General features: G+C 38.5%; 1 protein-coding gene across 1 annotated transcript in view; it reads left to right on the forward strand.

The window, feature by feature from the left end:
• The window catches only part of ATP4B (ATPase H+/K+ transporting subunit beta), a 30,291-nt gene that overhangs the window by 2,942 nt on the left and 10,476 nt on the right, over nucleotides 1–16,873 (forward strand). Inside the window, exons 2-3 of the mRNA XM_044667102.1 lie at nucleotides 6,423–6,551; nucleotides 15,213–15,326. Coding sequence (XP_044523037.1) covers nucleotides 6,423–6,551; nucleotides 15,213–15,326 — 243 coding nt within the window. The remainder of the gene's footprint in view (nucleotides 1–6,422; nucleotides 6,552–15,212; nucleotides 15,327–16,873) is intronic.

Genomic DNA, 16,873 nt, shown 5'->3' on the forward strand with positions numbered 1-16,873 from the left:
GCTTGTCAACTCTGGGAAGGGGGAGGGAAGAGGAGAGGGTAAGAAAATGAATCATGTAAACATGGTAAAATATTTTAAAATTTATAAAAAAATTAAATTAATTTAATTTACAAATTTTAATTAATTTAAAAAATAATAAAATGTTTTATTATAATATAATAAATTATGATTATGCTTTAAAATAATATTTTTAAATTTTAGGTTATTTTTTAATTTTTAATAAATATAATATTTAATGATATACCATTTATTATGATGAATTATAATAAATTTAATTAAAATGTATAAAATTAAAATTTATAAAAAATTAAATTAAAATTATAAAATTATTGTATGACAATTATCTGTGAAAACTTGGCTCCTCTCAGCAATGCAGTGATCTGAAACAATCCCGAAAGACTCATGATGGAGAATGCTCTCCACGTCCAGGAAAAGAACTGTTGGATGTCAGATAGTTGCAGATCAAAGCATGCTATCTTTCACATCAGTGTACTTATGGTTTTAGTTTGGGGTTTTGGTTATTTTTGAATGTGCTCTTACGGCAATCACCAAAATGGAATTGTGTTCTGTGTGACAATCAAAATTTAATTTAATTTTTAAAAAAAGTAATTCCTGGATAAGGAAACTCTACCAATGCCAGCCAGCATCTTCTCTGTAATTTAGAATCTTAGAGTAGAGCCAGACCACCGGGAGGTTAAGTGATTGGCCCAGGGTCACACAGCCAAAATGCATCAGAGGGAGGCCTTCAATGGAAGTCTGGATGGCTCCAATTCTAGTTTTCTATCCTACCTTTTTTGAAGCAACAGGATTGGGACCGCCTAGTATTTATGATTTAGGAATGGGGTTCCTAATTTTGATTCAATAATCTAGCAAACATTTTCTGCCTAGTATATAACTGGCACTGCGCTAAACAAAATCCCTCAGAATCTCTTCACATCCCAGCTCGAACGTGGAATTAGGGAGAGAGCTGTGGCTGCTATAAACATCTGGGAATTGTTTCTCCCTTTACTTAAAAATGATTTCATTTTCCCTTAGCTTAGTGGCATTAGGTGACCTTTGCACAGTGAGCCAGTGGCCTCCTTCACCCCACATCCTCTCTGGATGGAGGGGAGGGGGGGGGGAGGAAAAGGGGAGGGAAGGAAAGGGAATTATCCCTCGACCCAAGTTGTTATTTAAAGAAGGGTTGATCTCATCTAAAAGAGCTGGCAGCCATTTGCAGATTAGCTCCTGGGGTGATGTGATCTGAGGTCAGCCCCTGGAGACAGCTGCTTAGCTACACAGGAAGCAGAGCCACCACCAGACGGCTCTTGCCGATGTTGGGTTAAATGGATCAGCCAGTCTCCACCGACCCACAGAGGCCTGGAGGTGTCTGGTCCTCCCACCCAAATGTCATGGGAACTTAAACTTACACCCAGCTGCCCATCTGGAGCTGTGCTGTTGCTCCATAGGTAGGCCCCCTCAACGGGTCTGGTGGAAATATTCTCAGAGAGGCTCCCCCTATTTGCAGCCAAGGAAAATTCAATTTAAATTTTAGCTTTGTTTTCCTGTTGCTCAACTCAGAGTCTGGCACAAAGGATCCTACATGGAGCTGGGAGGGGAACCCTAGAGAGACACTTCATCCCGCCCCCTCATTTTACAGATAAGGCAAGTGAGGACGAAAAAAGTTAAGTGACTTGCTTAAGGTTTTGCAGATTGTTCTTAGTAGAGCTGAGATCGGAAGCCAGGTCCCCTTACTCCAAACCCAACATTCTTTGCGCTGATTGAGTGAAAAAGAAAAAACATTTTACGACAAGAAAAGGGGGTAGGGATCCAGGCAGGAAGACTTTTCCATCCCCAAACAGTTAATCCTTTGGTTAAAGCATTTCTCTCTGTTTCTCTGGAGACAGATCCTCTGGTTTGAAGAGGATAGACTCTTATCTCCTGGTGTAATTAAGCGAGAAAATGATAAAGTGGAATATAATAGAGGCAGCTCAGCATAATGCATAGCCAGCTGATCCTAGAGCCAGGAAGGCTTGGGTTCAAATGCCAACTCTGGGTAAGTTCCTTAATGTCTCAGAGTTACAGAGAAGACTAGATTGCAGAGAAGATGCCCACCTACGATGGTGAAAAGAGTTTCTTTTATCAGGTGTTATTTATGTTAAGGCCATCACAGATCTAGTCCCTGTCCCATTTGGGGGAGCTACCCATTGATCTCATTTCTCCCTTTCCTCTTTAAAAAATGTTATCTTTTCGGAATCTGAATTTTTTCCCCCTAAACTTAACAAATATCCAATAAAATGGACATTTATATATATGTACATATATATATTTCTATAGAGTAAAAGAAGGATTATACATGAAACAGTGAATCTCTTATGCAGAACTCACTTTTCTTTCTAAATATATACTAAATTCAGCATGTAACTTTCAAAGCTGTCCGGCTTGTCTGTGACTCTTTCTGGGCTTCCTTTTGTTGTCTTCCGTAATTTTTTTTAAATGCTGAATCTTTTTTTCTTTCACTTTCTCTCTCCCCTCCTTCATTTCTGCTCCCTTTCCTCTAATATCATTTCCTTTATTCTTCCCCAAAGAAAAAGGAGAGGGGAGTCTCGTAGCAAATGCGCATACGAATTCCCATATCAGTTTTCATTGAAAATGCAGACTTATTCTGAACTCTCAGTCCATCATCTGTCAGGAAGAGGCTAGTAGCATATTTTATTATCAGTTCTCTGAAATCATGATTTGTTTTTCAAAGTTGTTTCTCTTTAAAATATTATTGTTAGGCCTAAGCATGACATTGCTTACATAGCAAAGAAAGCACTCTAGGGCAAAATCTTATGCCCTGGGAGTCAGGAGTCTCCAGTTAGTTTTGTGACAGCTGGCTAATGTTATTCAATGGAAAAGCAGTTAGTTTTGTAAGCAAAAGACATGGGTTCAAATCTTGCTTTTTGTTTTTTGTTTTGTTTTGTTTTGTTTTTTTGTGGGGATTTTTTGTATATGGTAGTCTTTTTTTTTTCTTTTAACCCTTACCTTCTGTCTTAGAATCAACACTAAGTATCGGTTCCAAATCAGAAGATCAGTAATATCTATATGACCTTGGGCAAGTGACTTTATCTTTATGGGCCTCAGTTCCTCATCTGTAAATATCCCTTCCAGTTCTAAACCTATGATCTTGTAATCAGAGGAATCATTTAACCTTTCCCCATCACCATTAAGAATTGATTTAAGAAACCTCTCTTAAGTAATCAGAATTCTCTCTTTCTCCTAGTCTCTTGTTATAACTGGTCTGAGGGAGTTGTCTTTGGAGGGAGGCCAACTTCTGTTCCATAAAAATAGTTGTAGAAAACCCTGCCAAATAAATTGAAAGTAGCATTCCTGGACACAAAAAGGCAACCCAGGGTTTGAGCCACAAGGTCAAAGACAAGAATGGAATCAATCAATCAATAAACATTTATTAAATGGCCTGCTATTTGCAAGGCACTGGTATAGAAAGATAAAAGTGACTCATGGAACTCAAAATTATAATTTGATATGAGAAAGACATGAAAAGAATCTATCTGAACACTAATCAGAAGGAAAAAGTAGTTACAATACTTTAGCTAGAATATAGGGTTGGTTTGGTTTTTTTTGTGGGGGTTTTTTTTGTATATAGTAATTTTTTTTAACCCTTACTTTCTGTCTCAGAATCAATACTAAGTATCGGTTCCAAATCAGATCAGTAAGGGCTAGGCAATGGGGATTAAGTGATTTGCCAAGATCACTCAGCTAAAAAGTGTCTGAGGTCATATTTGAACCCAGGACCTCTTATCTCTAGGTCTGATGCTCTATCCACTGAGCTACCCAGCTGCCCCAGTGGTAGGCTTTGGTTGGTATATAACTTATACTAGTAAACTGTAGTCTTATCAACTGAACAGTTCTTTGTGCAATAATTCCTCATGGCAAAGAATGATGCAAGAATGTAATGAGCAAAAATTGTTTGAGAATCACTGAAGAGGTCGGCTCCAGGCAGCTGGCAGCTGAGTCCAGTTCGGTCTATTTTCCTGCTTGCCTTTGTGGAAAAATGGTATTGCTTGTTGGATTGAACTAAATTGGGGGCACCATTTTGATCACTGGTTGACATTTCTGTGACAAATTATTTTTAATTCCTTTTTGTCGTGATGATAAATAATCTGAGACAGATCAGTATTCTGATTCCCACATCAGAGATGAGAAAGCTAAGGTCCAGACATAACTAGAGTTGACCAGCCAGCTAGGGGAGTGCAAGGATAAAAAATACTAGCTTTAAATATATGATGTTTCAAGTTGCTGCTCATTTGTCCAGCTTGCTTGGCCTCCTCCCTACCCTTGCATTTATTTGGCTCCTGGCCTTTAATGCTGCTCTGGGCTATTGGAGAGATTGAGTCACTGACTGGTGCCCACACCCAGTCACATGGCAATTTATGAAGGAAAGAAAAGTGAAAAACGTGGAGTCCTTTATCTAGAAAAGTATAACAAATAGAAAATCATATACTGTTGCATGAAGCTCCAGTTCTCTGGAGAAAAAAAGAAAGAATATCTGCCTTAACAAAATGCTGTTTTATTTATCTGAAAAATTTAAGATATGGGAACAATCATCCCAAGTAATTAAACCATCAGGATTTAGTCACTAAGCCAAGAGAATGAAAAACAAAAACACTTCCAAATCTACTCATCTGGATATTTTTTAAAAACAGGGAAGTCAAATCCTCGTAGATGATTTCCTCTTTTGAAATATCAGTCAAGTCACCAGACTTGGGGAAAATCCTCTTTTCCAGGAAGAAGGAATTAATTCATCTCCTGAAGTTCCTGGTCTCCCATTTCTTCTTGCTCACACTTTAAGCAGGATTGGCTGAAATCCATAAAGCAGGTTGGGCAGATTTTTAGAATGCCAGAGTTTCCGGAATGGTATGTACCTACCATTCCCATCCTCTCCCCTGGAAAAGTACAAAAATTTCAGATTATTTCAGGAGAAGGCTGCTGGGTAGATTCACGACTGCCTTCTGGGATAGTGTGCCTAACATCAAAATCCCCACCACCTTTGTAGTTGTCACCTTGACCTTCCTCTAAGTTTTGTTCCTTGTGAGTTGTCAAGTTAACACACAAGAAATTCAAGGACTCTCTTTAAGGGGAGGAAGTAATGTGGAGTAGTGGGAAGAGTTGGAATCATGCTCCATCTTTTTTAGTTAAATAACCATCAGTTTAGCCTTAGTCTCCTCATCTGTAAAATGGGACTCTCTACACTCACAGTTGTAGAAGAAAGCCTTTTTTTTTTAGGGCCTTTCTATTTTTTTCTGGGTTATACATGTATCATCACGCAAAACATTGCCAGATGATTTATTTTTGTAAGTGAATAATCTTATAAAACCAAAACCCTAAAACATATACCCAAATAAAAAAGTAATGTCATATAGTTTCATCTGCATTTCTACTCCAACAGTTCTTGGAGAAAGACCTTTATAAAACCCAAAACACTATTTAACTGTGCTAATTTTATTTATTTGTTTGTTTGTTTGTTTTAACCCTTACCTTTTGCCTGAGAATCAATACTGTGTATTGGTTCCAAGGCAAAAGAGCAGTAAAGGCTAGAAAATGGGGGTTAAGTGACTTGTCACACAGCTAGGAAGTGTCTGAGGCCAGATTTGAACCTAGGATCTCCTGTCTCTAGATCTGGCTCTCAATCCACTGAGTCACCAGTTACCCCCAACTGTGCTAATTTTAGCACATTTGATTAACTAGTTCCATAGAATGCCACAAAACAACAAGAACCAGGGGCATCTAGACATCTATACATCTATACATTATATATTATATATAATTTAACATATTTATTTATCTTTTTATTTTAATATATTATTTTAATGTTGTTCACATTTTTAATTTTAATTTTTCAAAATTTAGTATATTTAATATTTATATAATTTATTTGTTTATTAAAATATATTTATACTATTTATACTTCTTATAATTTATTATATTATAAATATATGTATTTTACTTTATTTATAATATCTATACATATATAAACCATATATTTTATATTTATTTATTATATATTTATATTTTATTAATTTATTTATATTAAAATATATTTTATATGTGTATATATATATTTTTTAAGCTCTTTGCCTTCTGCTTAGAATCAATACTGTGTATTGGTTCCAGTGCAGAAGAGTGGTAAGGACTAGCCAACGGGAGTTAAATGACTTGCCCAAAGTCACACAGCTAGGAAGTATCTGACACCATATTTGAACCCAGAATTTCCAGTTTCTAGGCTGGCTCTCAATCTACTGAGCTACCTAGCTGCCCCCATCCAATACACAGTATTGATTCTAAGACAGAAGGTAAAGGTTTTTTTAAATTTTAATTTAATAACAATGACTTAATTAATAGACCTGCCTATTTCTAACCTTATTGTCTTCTCTTCACAGTGTGGATCAGCCTCTACTACGTGGCTTTCTATGTGGTGATGACTGGGCTGTTTGCTCTCGCTATCTACACTTTGATGTGGACCATAGACCCATACACACCAGACTACCAAGATCAATTAAAGTCACCAGGTAAATATGATGACTTAAGTCGCTTCAACCCAATATAAAAAATATACCATTTTCTCCAATGTCTGGATTCCTGCAATGTTTGCCTCTATGGTAAAGCTGAGGGGTTTCAGTTTCTAGAGTTTTCCCTTGCTAGAAAACCAACAAAAACAATCAGATCCAGTAAGGTTCAGAATATCACTTAATTTGGTAGTCAAGTATTTATAATGAACCAACTATGTGTCCAAGGCCAGTGGTGTTGCAGAGGGCAAGACCAATCTCTGCTATTGGGACTGTGTGGTCCTGGGCAGATCATTTGACATCTTTCTTTCAGGGAATTCTCAGAAAGGGAATTTGTTGCTGCAAAATAGTTGCTGATCTGAATTAGAAGGAGCTTCTTCACTGAGAGCTGTTTAGACTAGTGGTTCCCAAACTTTTTTGGCCTACCGCCCCCTTTCCAGAAAAAATATTACTTAGCCCCCTGGAAATTAATTTTAAAAATTTTAATAGCAATTAATAGGAAAGATAAATGCACCTGTGGCCATCACTGCTCCCCTGGATCATTGCCGGGGGCAATGGCGCCCACTTTGGGAATCACTGGTTTAGACCAACAAAATCACAGACATAAAATATCTATATAATATATTTGATAATGAGGATGATCTCACATTATAATTTGGTTTTGGATCTACTTGTATTCTTTAAAAGATGTTCTTTCCAAGTACTGTATATTTTAACCCATGTAAGTGTGAAAATAGCCCCCAAAGCAGGTTCAAGTACAATCTATTTTAAAATAAATTTTATTGATGTTTGTTTTTACATTATCTCCATTCCCTATGTCCTTCCACCTTCTCCTTCCAGAAAGCAAACTCTTAAACAAAAAATAAAAATTAGAATATAATCATTCGTTAGAGCTGACTGCCATATGTGACTTTGGATGTAGTGTTTCACACTTATAGATCCCCAAACAATTCTCTGGGGATCATTTTGATCATTATAATTTTCTTTTTTATTATTAATTAATTTATTTAGAATATTTTTCTATGGTTACTTGATTCATGATCTTTTCCACTCCTTCCCTCTCCCCTTCTGGAGCTGACAGGCAATTGACAGAGTTGAAAAAAGACTTCAAAGGCTTTCAATTTACAGGTTTGGAAACTGAGGAAGGTTGAATGACTTGCCCAAAGTCACTTGCCAAAGTCAAGATTTGAACCTAAGTCCTTTCCAAAAAGTTTTTTGCAAGCTTTAAAGCACTATATAAATGCTAGCTGTTATTATTACGTAAGTCTATAGAAAGACTTATCGTAGAGATAACTGAACTATGCAGGAAAAAAACAAAAAGCCCTCACTTAACACCACCTCCTCCACCTTCCACACACACCCTCACCCCTGGAAGGTGACCTCTCTAGTTAGTGGAAAGGACATTAGATTTGAAATCAGAGGTTCAGATATTGACTCTGCAACTAACTGTGTGACATTGGGTAAGTCATCCTCTCTGGGTTTTAGTTCCTTATCTATAAAATTATCTATAAAATTAGGGAACTTTTTGTAATAATTTTAAAGTTTTAATAATTGTCCAATTAAGGTCTTTGAGATCCTCTCTAATCTTAGGTCTATGATCCTGTGAACTCTCCTCAAATGTTTCCTCTTACTTCGCTCGGCTCTCTTGGGTCTAAATCTAGAAGTGCCCTGAGAGATTACCTAGTCCAACCCCAATATTTTACAGATCAGGAAACTGAAGCTCATTTGGGGAACTAAGCCAAATTAATAGTAAGCAGCAAAGGTAGTATTTGAACCCAGGTCTTCCAACTCAACATCCAATATTTTTTCCCAATTTACTTGCTACTTCTCCTCTGCCCCTCTGATCTTCCTTTGTAGCATGCTTATATATCTGTTGCACATACCTATTTTATACTACCACTCCCAATCCTCAATCACTGGATTATAAACTCAATGGCAAGCATGATGCCAGTTTAAAAGTTGGTCTCCTACAAATAGCACAATGCTTTACACATCCCTGGGTTTGTTATCTTTATTTACAAAATAAGAGGGATGGGTGAGGTGCTCTCAGAGGTTCCCTTCCCTGCCTCACCAAGTTTCTTTCAACTCTTTGAGATTAAAATTAATATCCAGTAACTCCAAGTATTATCTTTTATAAAATTTATTAATAATCACTTGACATAAAAGAAATAAAAGGACAAAAGTAAAAGCCTGAGTAAAGAAAGCTTTCCTGACTGCGTTAGCGGGAAAAGAGAGAGGGAGGGCAGAACTCCACAAAAATTATATCCCTCCTATGTTAGTGTGTAATATGAGAAGGAACATGGAATGCTGGGAGAGAGTTGGGGAGCAAATTCTAATTATACAGTTCTAATCCTAGCCGTGTTACCTATAAATATGGCAGACACATAAATGTTTGCTAAATAGCAAGAAGGTAAACTTGAGAAGCAAGTAAGAAGCCATCTACTTAATGAACAAGATAACTGGACTCAACTATCAATAATATGGAATTAGGTCTTGATCAATGAATGACACATGTAAAATTCAGTGGAATTGTGCTTCGGCTAAGGGGGGGTTAGGGGAGCTTAGGGGAGAGGGAAAGAACATGAAATATGTAACTATGGGAAAATATTCAAAATAAAAACTTTAAAAAAAAAAGATAACTGGACTATTCACCAAATAGGTTTCTCATTCCACTAACCAAAAGTGGCCTATCCATCCTCAATTTTTTCCCAGTTCTCTGCTTGGTTCTTACATGGTCATAGGATGTAGAGATGCTCTTATTGATTACCTATTTCAACCATTTCGTTTTTCAGATGAAATGGGTCCAGAGAAGGGAGGCAACTAAGCTAAGGTTACATGGGCATTAGAATTTGATTCAATGGAAAAATCATTTACAAATTCTGTTTTACATTATTATGAATATGGGGTGTTTGGGGAGGACTAGCACCTCTGATGTAAGGACTTGTCAAGCCCTTTTTAGGGCTGCTCATGCACCTCTGGTGTTCATATGGTACCCAGCTCTCACCTGTTGCTCCCAAAAGCTGTAGCATGCATAGAAACCACATCCTGGTTAACCATCTCAGCAGATGGTCTAAACCAGGTTGAGGGTAATCAATGGACCACAAAACTATCAGTGAGGTTAGGGGGATTTCTATCCCAAGCAAGGGAAGACTCCCCCTGGAGGAATGGGTAGACAAGATCAATTTGTCTCAATGGCCATGGAGGCAACTGAAGCAAGTGTTGGTCAGATGTCAAAGAAACCAAAGTCATCCACTGCATCCTGGACCATCTTCAGTCATCCCAACTTTGGTCTTGCCATTGGACTTCAATGACTCTGAAAGAGAGAGTGAGGCTGAGAACTTCGGGCAACTCTGTCTCACCTAAATCCAAATCACATTCACATCAAGACATTAACCCAGTGATGTCACTGGTCCTCTTCCAAAATGAAGAATGAACAACATTATTATCACCATTTAACACTTTTGGAGTTGAATATTGAAAGGCTCTAACCTCTACTGCTTACAACCTCTGTGACCCTGGGCAAATCTCTTCATCTCCTTGGGCTTCAATTTCTATATCTGTAAATGAGAGGGTTAAATCAGTTAGCCTTCCAAATCTAGACCTACATGATCTGTGATGATGGTGGTGTGATGTAAATTACCTTTACGAGCAGACTGTATTCCCTTTATACCTTTGTAACAACAACTATTTATTGAGAACCTAGTATGTGTGGGAAAGTCCCCGTTATTATCAAAGAACTTAAATTTTGCTGGATGTAGGTTGGAGCAAATACATTTCAATTGATAAATATGCTCTTGATTATTTGAGGATGAAGAGAAAAATAAAAATTAAGAAAATAATTAGAGGCATATTATTAGTAGGTCACACATCAACTGAATCTTAAAAGAAGTGAGAGATCCTAAGAGGTGGAGATGAGAAGGGAGTTCATTCCAGGCATGAGGATTGTGGGGAGAGCCCAGAGAAGTGAGAGATGGATGCTGAAACCAAGGAAGGACAAGTCAATCTATGAAGTGCCCAAACTGCAACCTTCACATCCCATGTGAGCCCCCCCTGCCTTACTCCAGACAGGGGAGGGAGGAAGTGCTCCCACTGGGCTGCTGAGCCAAGGGGCAGGTAATGTGAGAAATGTCCTCAGGTGCTTGTGGAGAAGGGGAAAGGAGGCAGCCCCCTCTGGCACATGTGCCAGAGGTTGACCAATGCAGCATTAGAACATGGTGTAAGTGAAGGTGAGTAATGACAAATCAATCTGGAAAAGCAGCCTGGAACCACACTGTGAAGGGCTTTAAATGCCAGACTAAGGAGTTTCTATTTTATTCAGAGATAATGAAAAGATATGACCAGACGTGGGTTTTAGAAGATTTGTTCTGGCAGTGATGTGAAGGATGAATTAGAGAAGAGAGGACAGTAAAGGTACAGTAATGGAGCAAAGACATAGAAAAGGTTACTGAAAAAAGTGTATAAACATTTTAGCCACTTCTCCTCCCTGCATGATTCTAAATTGTTTTTCAGAATGCTCAAAACAACCCATGGCTCCATCAACAACTTATCAGCACAATTCCTCCAACATTGACTAGTCCCATTGATAGTCATCTTGGCCAATTTTGCTGAGCATGAAGTGAAACCTCAATTATTTTCATTTTCATTTCTCTGGTTTCATGCCACCAAAATGTTTTATTTTTTTCCTCAACTCAAAACACTTTTAAAAATCTATCATTTAATTTATTCTCACACTTTTTATAATGAGAAAAGGCCATATGCCATCACTTTTCTTTTAAAAAGGAGGGGGGGAAGAAAGAAGGGGTGCATGGGGTGTTTAGGGAGGACTAGGACCTCTGGTATAAGGGCTTCCTAGCCCTTTTCCCAGATGCTCATCCACATTTTGTGTCCACTTGTCCCCCAACTCTCACCTGTTGCTCCAAGAAGCTATAGCATGCATAGTGGGTACATTCAGGTAAAACCATTGCAGGTTGAAGGCGTGAAAATCATTGATGATCTAGGGAGATGTCCACCACAAGCATGTCAAGACTTCCCTTGGTGGAATGGGCAGATGAAAGCAATTTATTCCAAGAGCCACGAAGATGGCTAAAGCAGGTGCTACCAAGCACTTAGAGCAGTGATGGCGAACCTTTTAGAGATGGGGAAGGAGGAAGCGCTCCCATTGGGCTGCTGGGCAGAGGGGCGGATGATGAGAGAAATATCCTCATGTATGGTGGAGAAGGGGAGGGAGCAGGATGTGTACCATAGGTTCACCAACATGAACTTGGAGCTTGGTCAAACATCAAAGACACTAAGGTCATCCACTACACCCCGGGCCATTGGCAGTTGTCCTGACTCTTGTTTTGCAGCTGGACTTGGATGACTTTGGAAGAGTCTTCTTCCCTTAAATTCAATTCATGCTCACGTCAAGACATCATCCAATGAAATCGTTGGTCCTCTTCAAAAATGAAGGACAAACCACAAAGGAAAAAACTAAGAAGTAGGAACTCATCCATTTAGGTTTCTAAGTGGCACCTTGAATATAGGCAGGTCTGAATCCAAATCCTGCCTCAGACAATATCTAGCTGTGACCCTGGACAAGTTATCTAATTAACTCCACTCTTCAATTTCCTCATCTGGAAAGTGGGGACGACAATAGTGTCCACTTCCCAGAGCTGTTGTGAGGCTCCAGTGAGATAAAATTATGTATATAAAACACTTTATGAATCTTAAAGCATTTGTATAAATGTTAATTTTTTTCATGTTGTGATTGTTATTGCCTAATGTAAAAAAAAACACACACACACAAAAAAACTTGTAGAGCCCATGTCTCATGTTAGGACATTATTCCCTTCACTAACTAGATTTATTGCCAAAGGGAAGGGAGGAGTTTGGGAGGTCAAAGCGTTACCAAGGATTTGTTGAGTGATATAAGGCAAGAAAAACTTGGTCCTAATTGTTGTGAGCAATAGGATGTTCACATAGATCTAAATATCCTGTAGCTATTTCTTCTGGAATTTCTAACACAGAGGACTTTCCATCAGCAACATAAGCTTTAGAAGGTAATAGACAACATTGGGCAAATAGATAATAGAGAAAACCTTGGATTCTAAGGGGGTGTTGAGGAATTGAGAAGGATCTGGGGGTGAGGCGGTCTAGAGAGCCAGATGATGGCTGGGACACAAGAAACAGTGGAAATGTGACCTCCCAGAAAAGGTCATTTCTGATTTCCCAGAGAAGCTAGGTTCCTCTCGTTTCATTAAATTGCCTTACATTTATGTTGTTCCTCTTTTGTATTTTACTGTTCTTGTTGTCTGACACTTTGAGACCCTATTTGGGATCTTCTTGGCAAAGATACAGAAAGGGTTTTCCATTTCTTTCTCCAGTTCATTTTACAGATGAGGAAACTGAGGCAAACAGGGTGAAGTGACTTGCCCAGGGTCACATAAATAGTGGCTGAAGCTGGATTTGAATTCAGGGCTTTTTGATTCCAACCCTAGCAGTCTGCCCTATGGTGCCACCTAGCTTCCTTGTTTTGTAATTATCCATTTTGCTTTGCTTCAACATAATGGAAGCTAGTTGGGGAAGGCAAGCAAGCACAGATAGTGTTGGACATGAAGTCTGGAAGAATGGGTTCAGCTGTTCCCTTAGGCACTTATGGGATTGAGGACAAGTAATAGGATCATAGATGTAGAACTGGAAGGGACCTCAAGATCCATTTGGCAATCCCTGCCCCCATTTTGCAGATAAGGAAACTGAGGCATAAAATATCATCTATCAAAAAGGGATAATGATTGCACCTACCCCACAGGGTTCTAGCATAATATACATAAATTACTTTTCAAACATAAATATTAGTCATTTTTATTTCTGAGAGCAGAGATTGTTTTATTTCTGTCATGGTATCCACTTATACCTCTCATAGCCCTTGGCACACGAGATGATTACCAAATGCATCTTCCATTTGTTAAGAATAATAATGATTGGGGGCAGCTGGGTAGCTCAGTGGATTGAGAGTCAGGCCTAGAGACAGGAGGTCCTAGGTTCGAATCCGGCCTCAGACACTTCCCAGCTGTGTGACCCTGGGCAAGTCACTTGACCCCCATTTCCCACCCTTACCACTCTTCCACCTAGGAGCCAATACACAGAAGTTAAGGGTTTAAAAAATTATTTTAAAAGAATAATAATGATTGAATGATTTTCCTAGGATCAAAAATTTAGGAATTATCTAAAGCAGGATTTGAATTCAGATCAAATTGGCTTTAAGTCCACTGGATCACTTAGGAGTGCATTATTAGTTACTTAGGAGGAATTCTTTCCTCCCTCAATGCCACCTCTTCCACTTTAGCAATCCATAATAGATTGGGGTGAGAAGTGGAGCTCGGGGTTAGAAGAAGAGAGACACTATAGGGGAAAGAAAAGGAGAGAGGGCCAATTTGATTCAATAAAGTCATTAAGATTATACTATATGGAAGGTCCTGGGTTCAAATGTAGCCTCAGTCACTTCCTAGCTGTGTGACTCTGGGTAGGTCCCTTGACCCCAATTGCCTAGCCCTTATTGCTCTTCTGCACTGGAACCAATACGTAGTATCAATTCTAAGACACAAGTTGGTAATGGTTCTATAGGGGAAACAGATTTTTTATATATAAGGGATCAACATCTTAGTCTCAACTAGCTGTATATATGTATATATATACACATATATATATATATATATAAAACTATGTATATCTATCATAATATATGTCCAACTATCTCATCTCCATAGACTCTAACTACTCCACATACCTACTGGATGTTGTGGTTTTGATTGATGTTTTTGATGATAATAACCACTAGCATTTATATATTGCTTTAAGATATATAAAGCACTTTGTCCCAGTCAATCCTCACAAGAACTCTGAGAAGTGGGTGATCTTATAATCCCTTTTTACAGAAAAAGAAACTAAAGCACAGAATGGTTTTGTTATTTGCCTTGAGTCACACAACTAGTAGGTATATGAATCAGCATTTGAACTTGAATTCAGGTCTTTCTCATTCCAAGCCCAGCACTCTGCCTACAGTGTCATCTAGCTCCCTTGGGATGACAGTCAGTCTTGGGACATAGGACAACTCATTTTTTACATTTTACATTTATATTGTGCTTTAAATGCTGCATTTCAATCATGTGGCCATATTAAAACAAACCATCTTTAAATCTAATTAAATCCCCTAAAACTGTATTGGCAAAGGCATGGCATAGGTGCCCCCAGTGGCACGGAGGAGGCTGCTCTGTTCTTCCTCTCCACCCCACCTGAGGACATTTCTTGTATTCCCCACCTCTCTGTCCAGCCACCCAATGCAAGCACTTCCTCCCTCTGCTGCCTGGGGTAATGCGGGGGGCTCACAGGCAGCTTGAAGGCGCAGTTTGGGTCACACAATCTCTAAAAGGTTCACCAACACTGCCTAAAGCATTTAAAGAGAGAAAGCCTCGTTCACAGGCATCTAGGGAGCTTTTAGCTCAGTTTCCCTGGATGATTATTGCTTAACTTTGGAACAAATCAACCCAGGCATCATATGTATCCTTATTAGGAAAATAAATATGCCACCGCTTCCTATTTCCCCTGTTATACTGGGGTTAATTTAGATTACTCAGTTCATATTTTAATAACACAAATAAAGGTTGAGCATTTTCTTTTTCCCCTCAGGAGTGACATTAAGACCAGATGTTTATGGTGAAAGAGGTCTCGAAATCTTCTACAATGTTTCTGATAATGCTTCCTGGAAAGATCTTACTCAGACACTTCACAAGTTTTTGACAGGTAAAGTAAAAACTTTTTTTAAAAAAATGTTTCAACATTGGCTTTCCAAGAAGGAAAATAAAGGAGAAGTCAGATTTATATCACATGTATTACTATCCCCACTTTTCAGATGAGGAAAACCAAGGCTGAGATGACAGATGTCTCACTCGCTATCACAATTACCTAAGGAGGAATTTAAATCCAAGACTTTAGGACTCAAGTCTGCTGCTTTGTCCTTTCTTCCACCTCATCTCTCTAGACTCTGACTTCACAGATCTGTGTAGATCAGTGATGGGCAAACCTTTTTTTTTTTTTTTAATTTAGACTTTATTTATTTTTTAAAAAATTTTATTTTTAATATTTTCCCCTAGTTACATATTTCATGTTCTTTCCCTCTCCCCCTAACTCCTTAGCCAACACACAATTCCACTGGGTTGTACATGTATCATTGATCAAGACCTAATTCCATATTATTGATAGTTGGACTAGAGTTATCGTTGTGTCTACACTGTGGGCAAACTTTTTAAAGAGGGGGCCAAAGGAAAGGAAATGCTCATCTATCAATCTGTTTCTAAGGCAAGTCTTTCGAAGTTTCATTGTATTGTATCCCACTCATTGTATTCATAAGATTAGGAATAATGTCTTCAGGGGGCTGCATCTTGCCCACTGTGTTTGCCCATCACCATTGAGGCATTGACTTTTTCTCCTCTGGAATTATCCTAATTATCAAAATCTCTCAGACAATAGTTGGGGGCATTTTTTTGGCCTGTATTATATAGATTAGTGATTCCCAAAGTGGGTGCCACCGCCCCCTGGTGGGTGCTGCAGCGATCCAGGAGGGTGGTGATGGCCACAGGTGCATTTATCTTTCCTATTAATTGCTATTAAGATTTTAAAAAATTAATTTCCAGGGGGCTAAGTAATATTTTTTCTGGAAAGGGGGCTGTAGGCCAAAAAAGTTTGGGAACCACTGAATAATGCTTCATTTACTTTACATGTGTAGACATAGCCAGTTATGTTTACACATAGACATAAACATTTCTGTGTCTACACAAGACCTGTTTTGATGTCCTAAATCTTTCAATGGCTTACCCTATGATTTTAGGCAAATTCATCTACTCATAAAAGGGGCACTCAACCAACCTCATTAGGCCAAATGGGACCACAGAATTAGAAGCTCTCTGGGCAATTTAGAAGGAGAGACAGTGAAATCCCAGTCAGATTCCATTATGATTTGATGCATCTTTAAATGGATTTGATCTCTTCCCCCTTTTGGGGTCTGACTGGTATGTGGGACTCTTAGTCAAATAAAACTTTTTTTTAAGGACATCTCAGTTGTAAAGTTCCCAAGGGCAACTTAACACTGTATGAAATTTAATGTTGCACTTCTACAGTTATTTTTTTTAAACCCTTACCTTCCATCTTAGGATCAATACTAAGTATTGGTTCCAAGGCAGAAGAGTGGAAAGACTAGGCAACTTGAGTTAAGTGACTTGTCCAATCACTTCCTGGAAGTCTCTGGGTCAAATTTGAACCCTGGGACCACCTATCTCCAAGCCTGGCTCTCT

The sequence above is a fragment of the Gracilinanus agilis genome, chromosome 3 (assembly GCF_016433145.1).
Source record: "Gracilinanus agilis isolate LMUSP501 chromosome 3, AgileGrace, whole genome shotgun sequence".
Lineage (NCBI taxonomy): Eukaryota > Metazoa > Chordata > Mammalia > Didelphimorphia > Didelphidae > Gracilinanus > Gracilinanus agilis.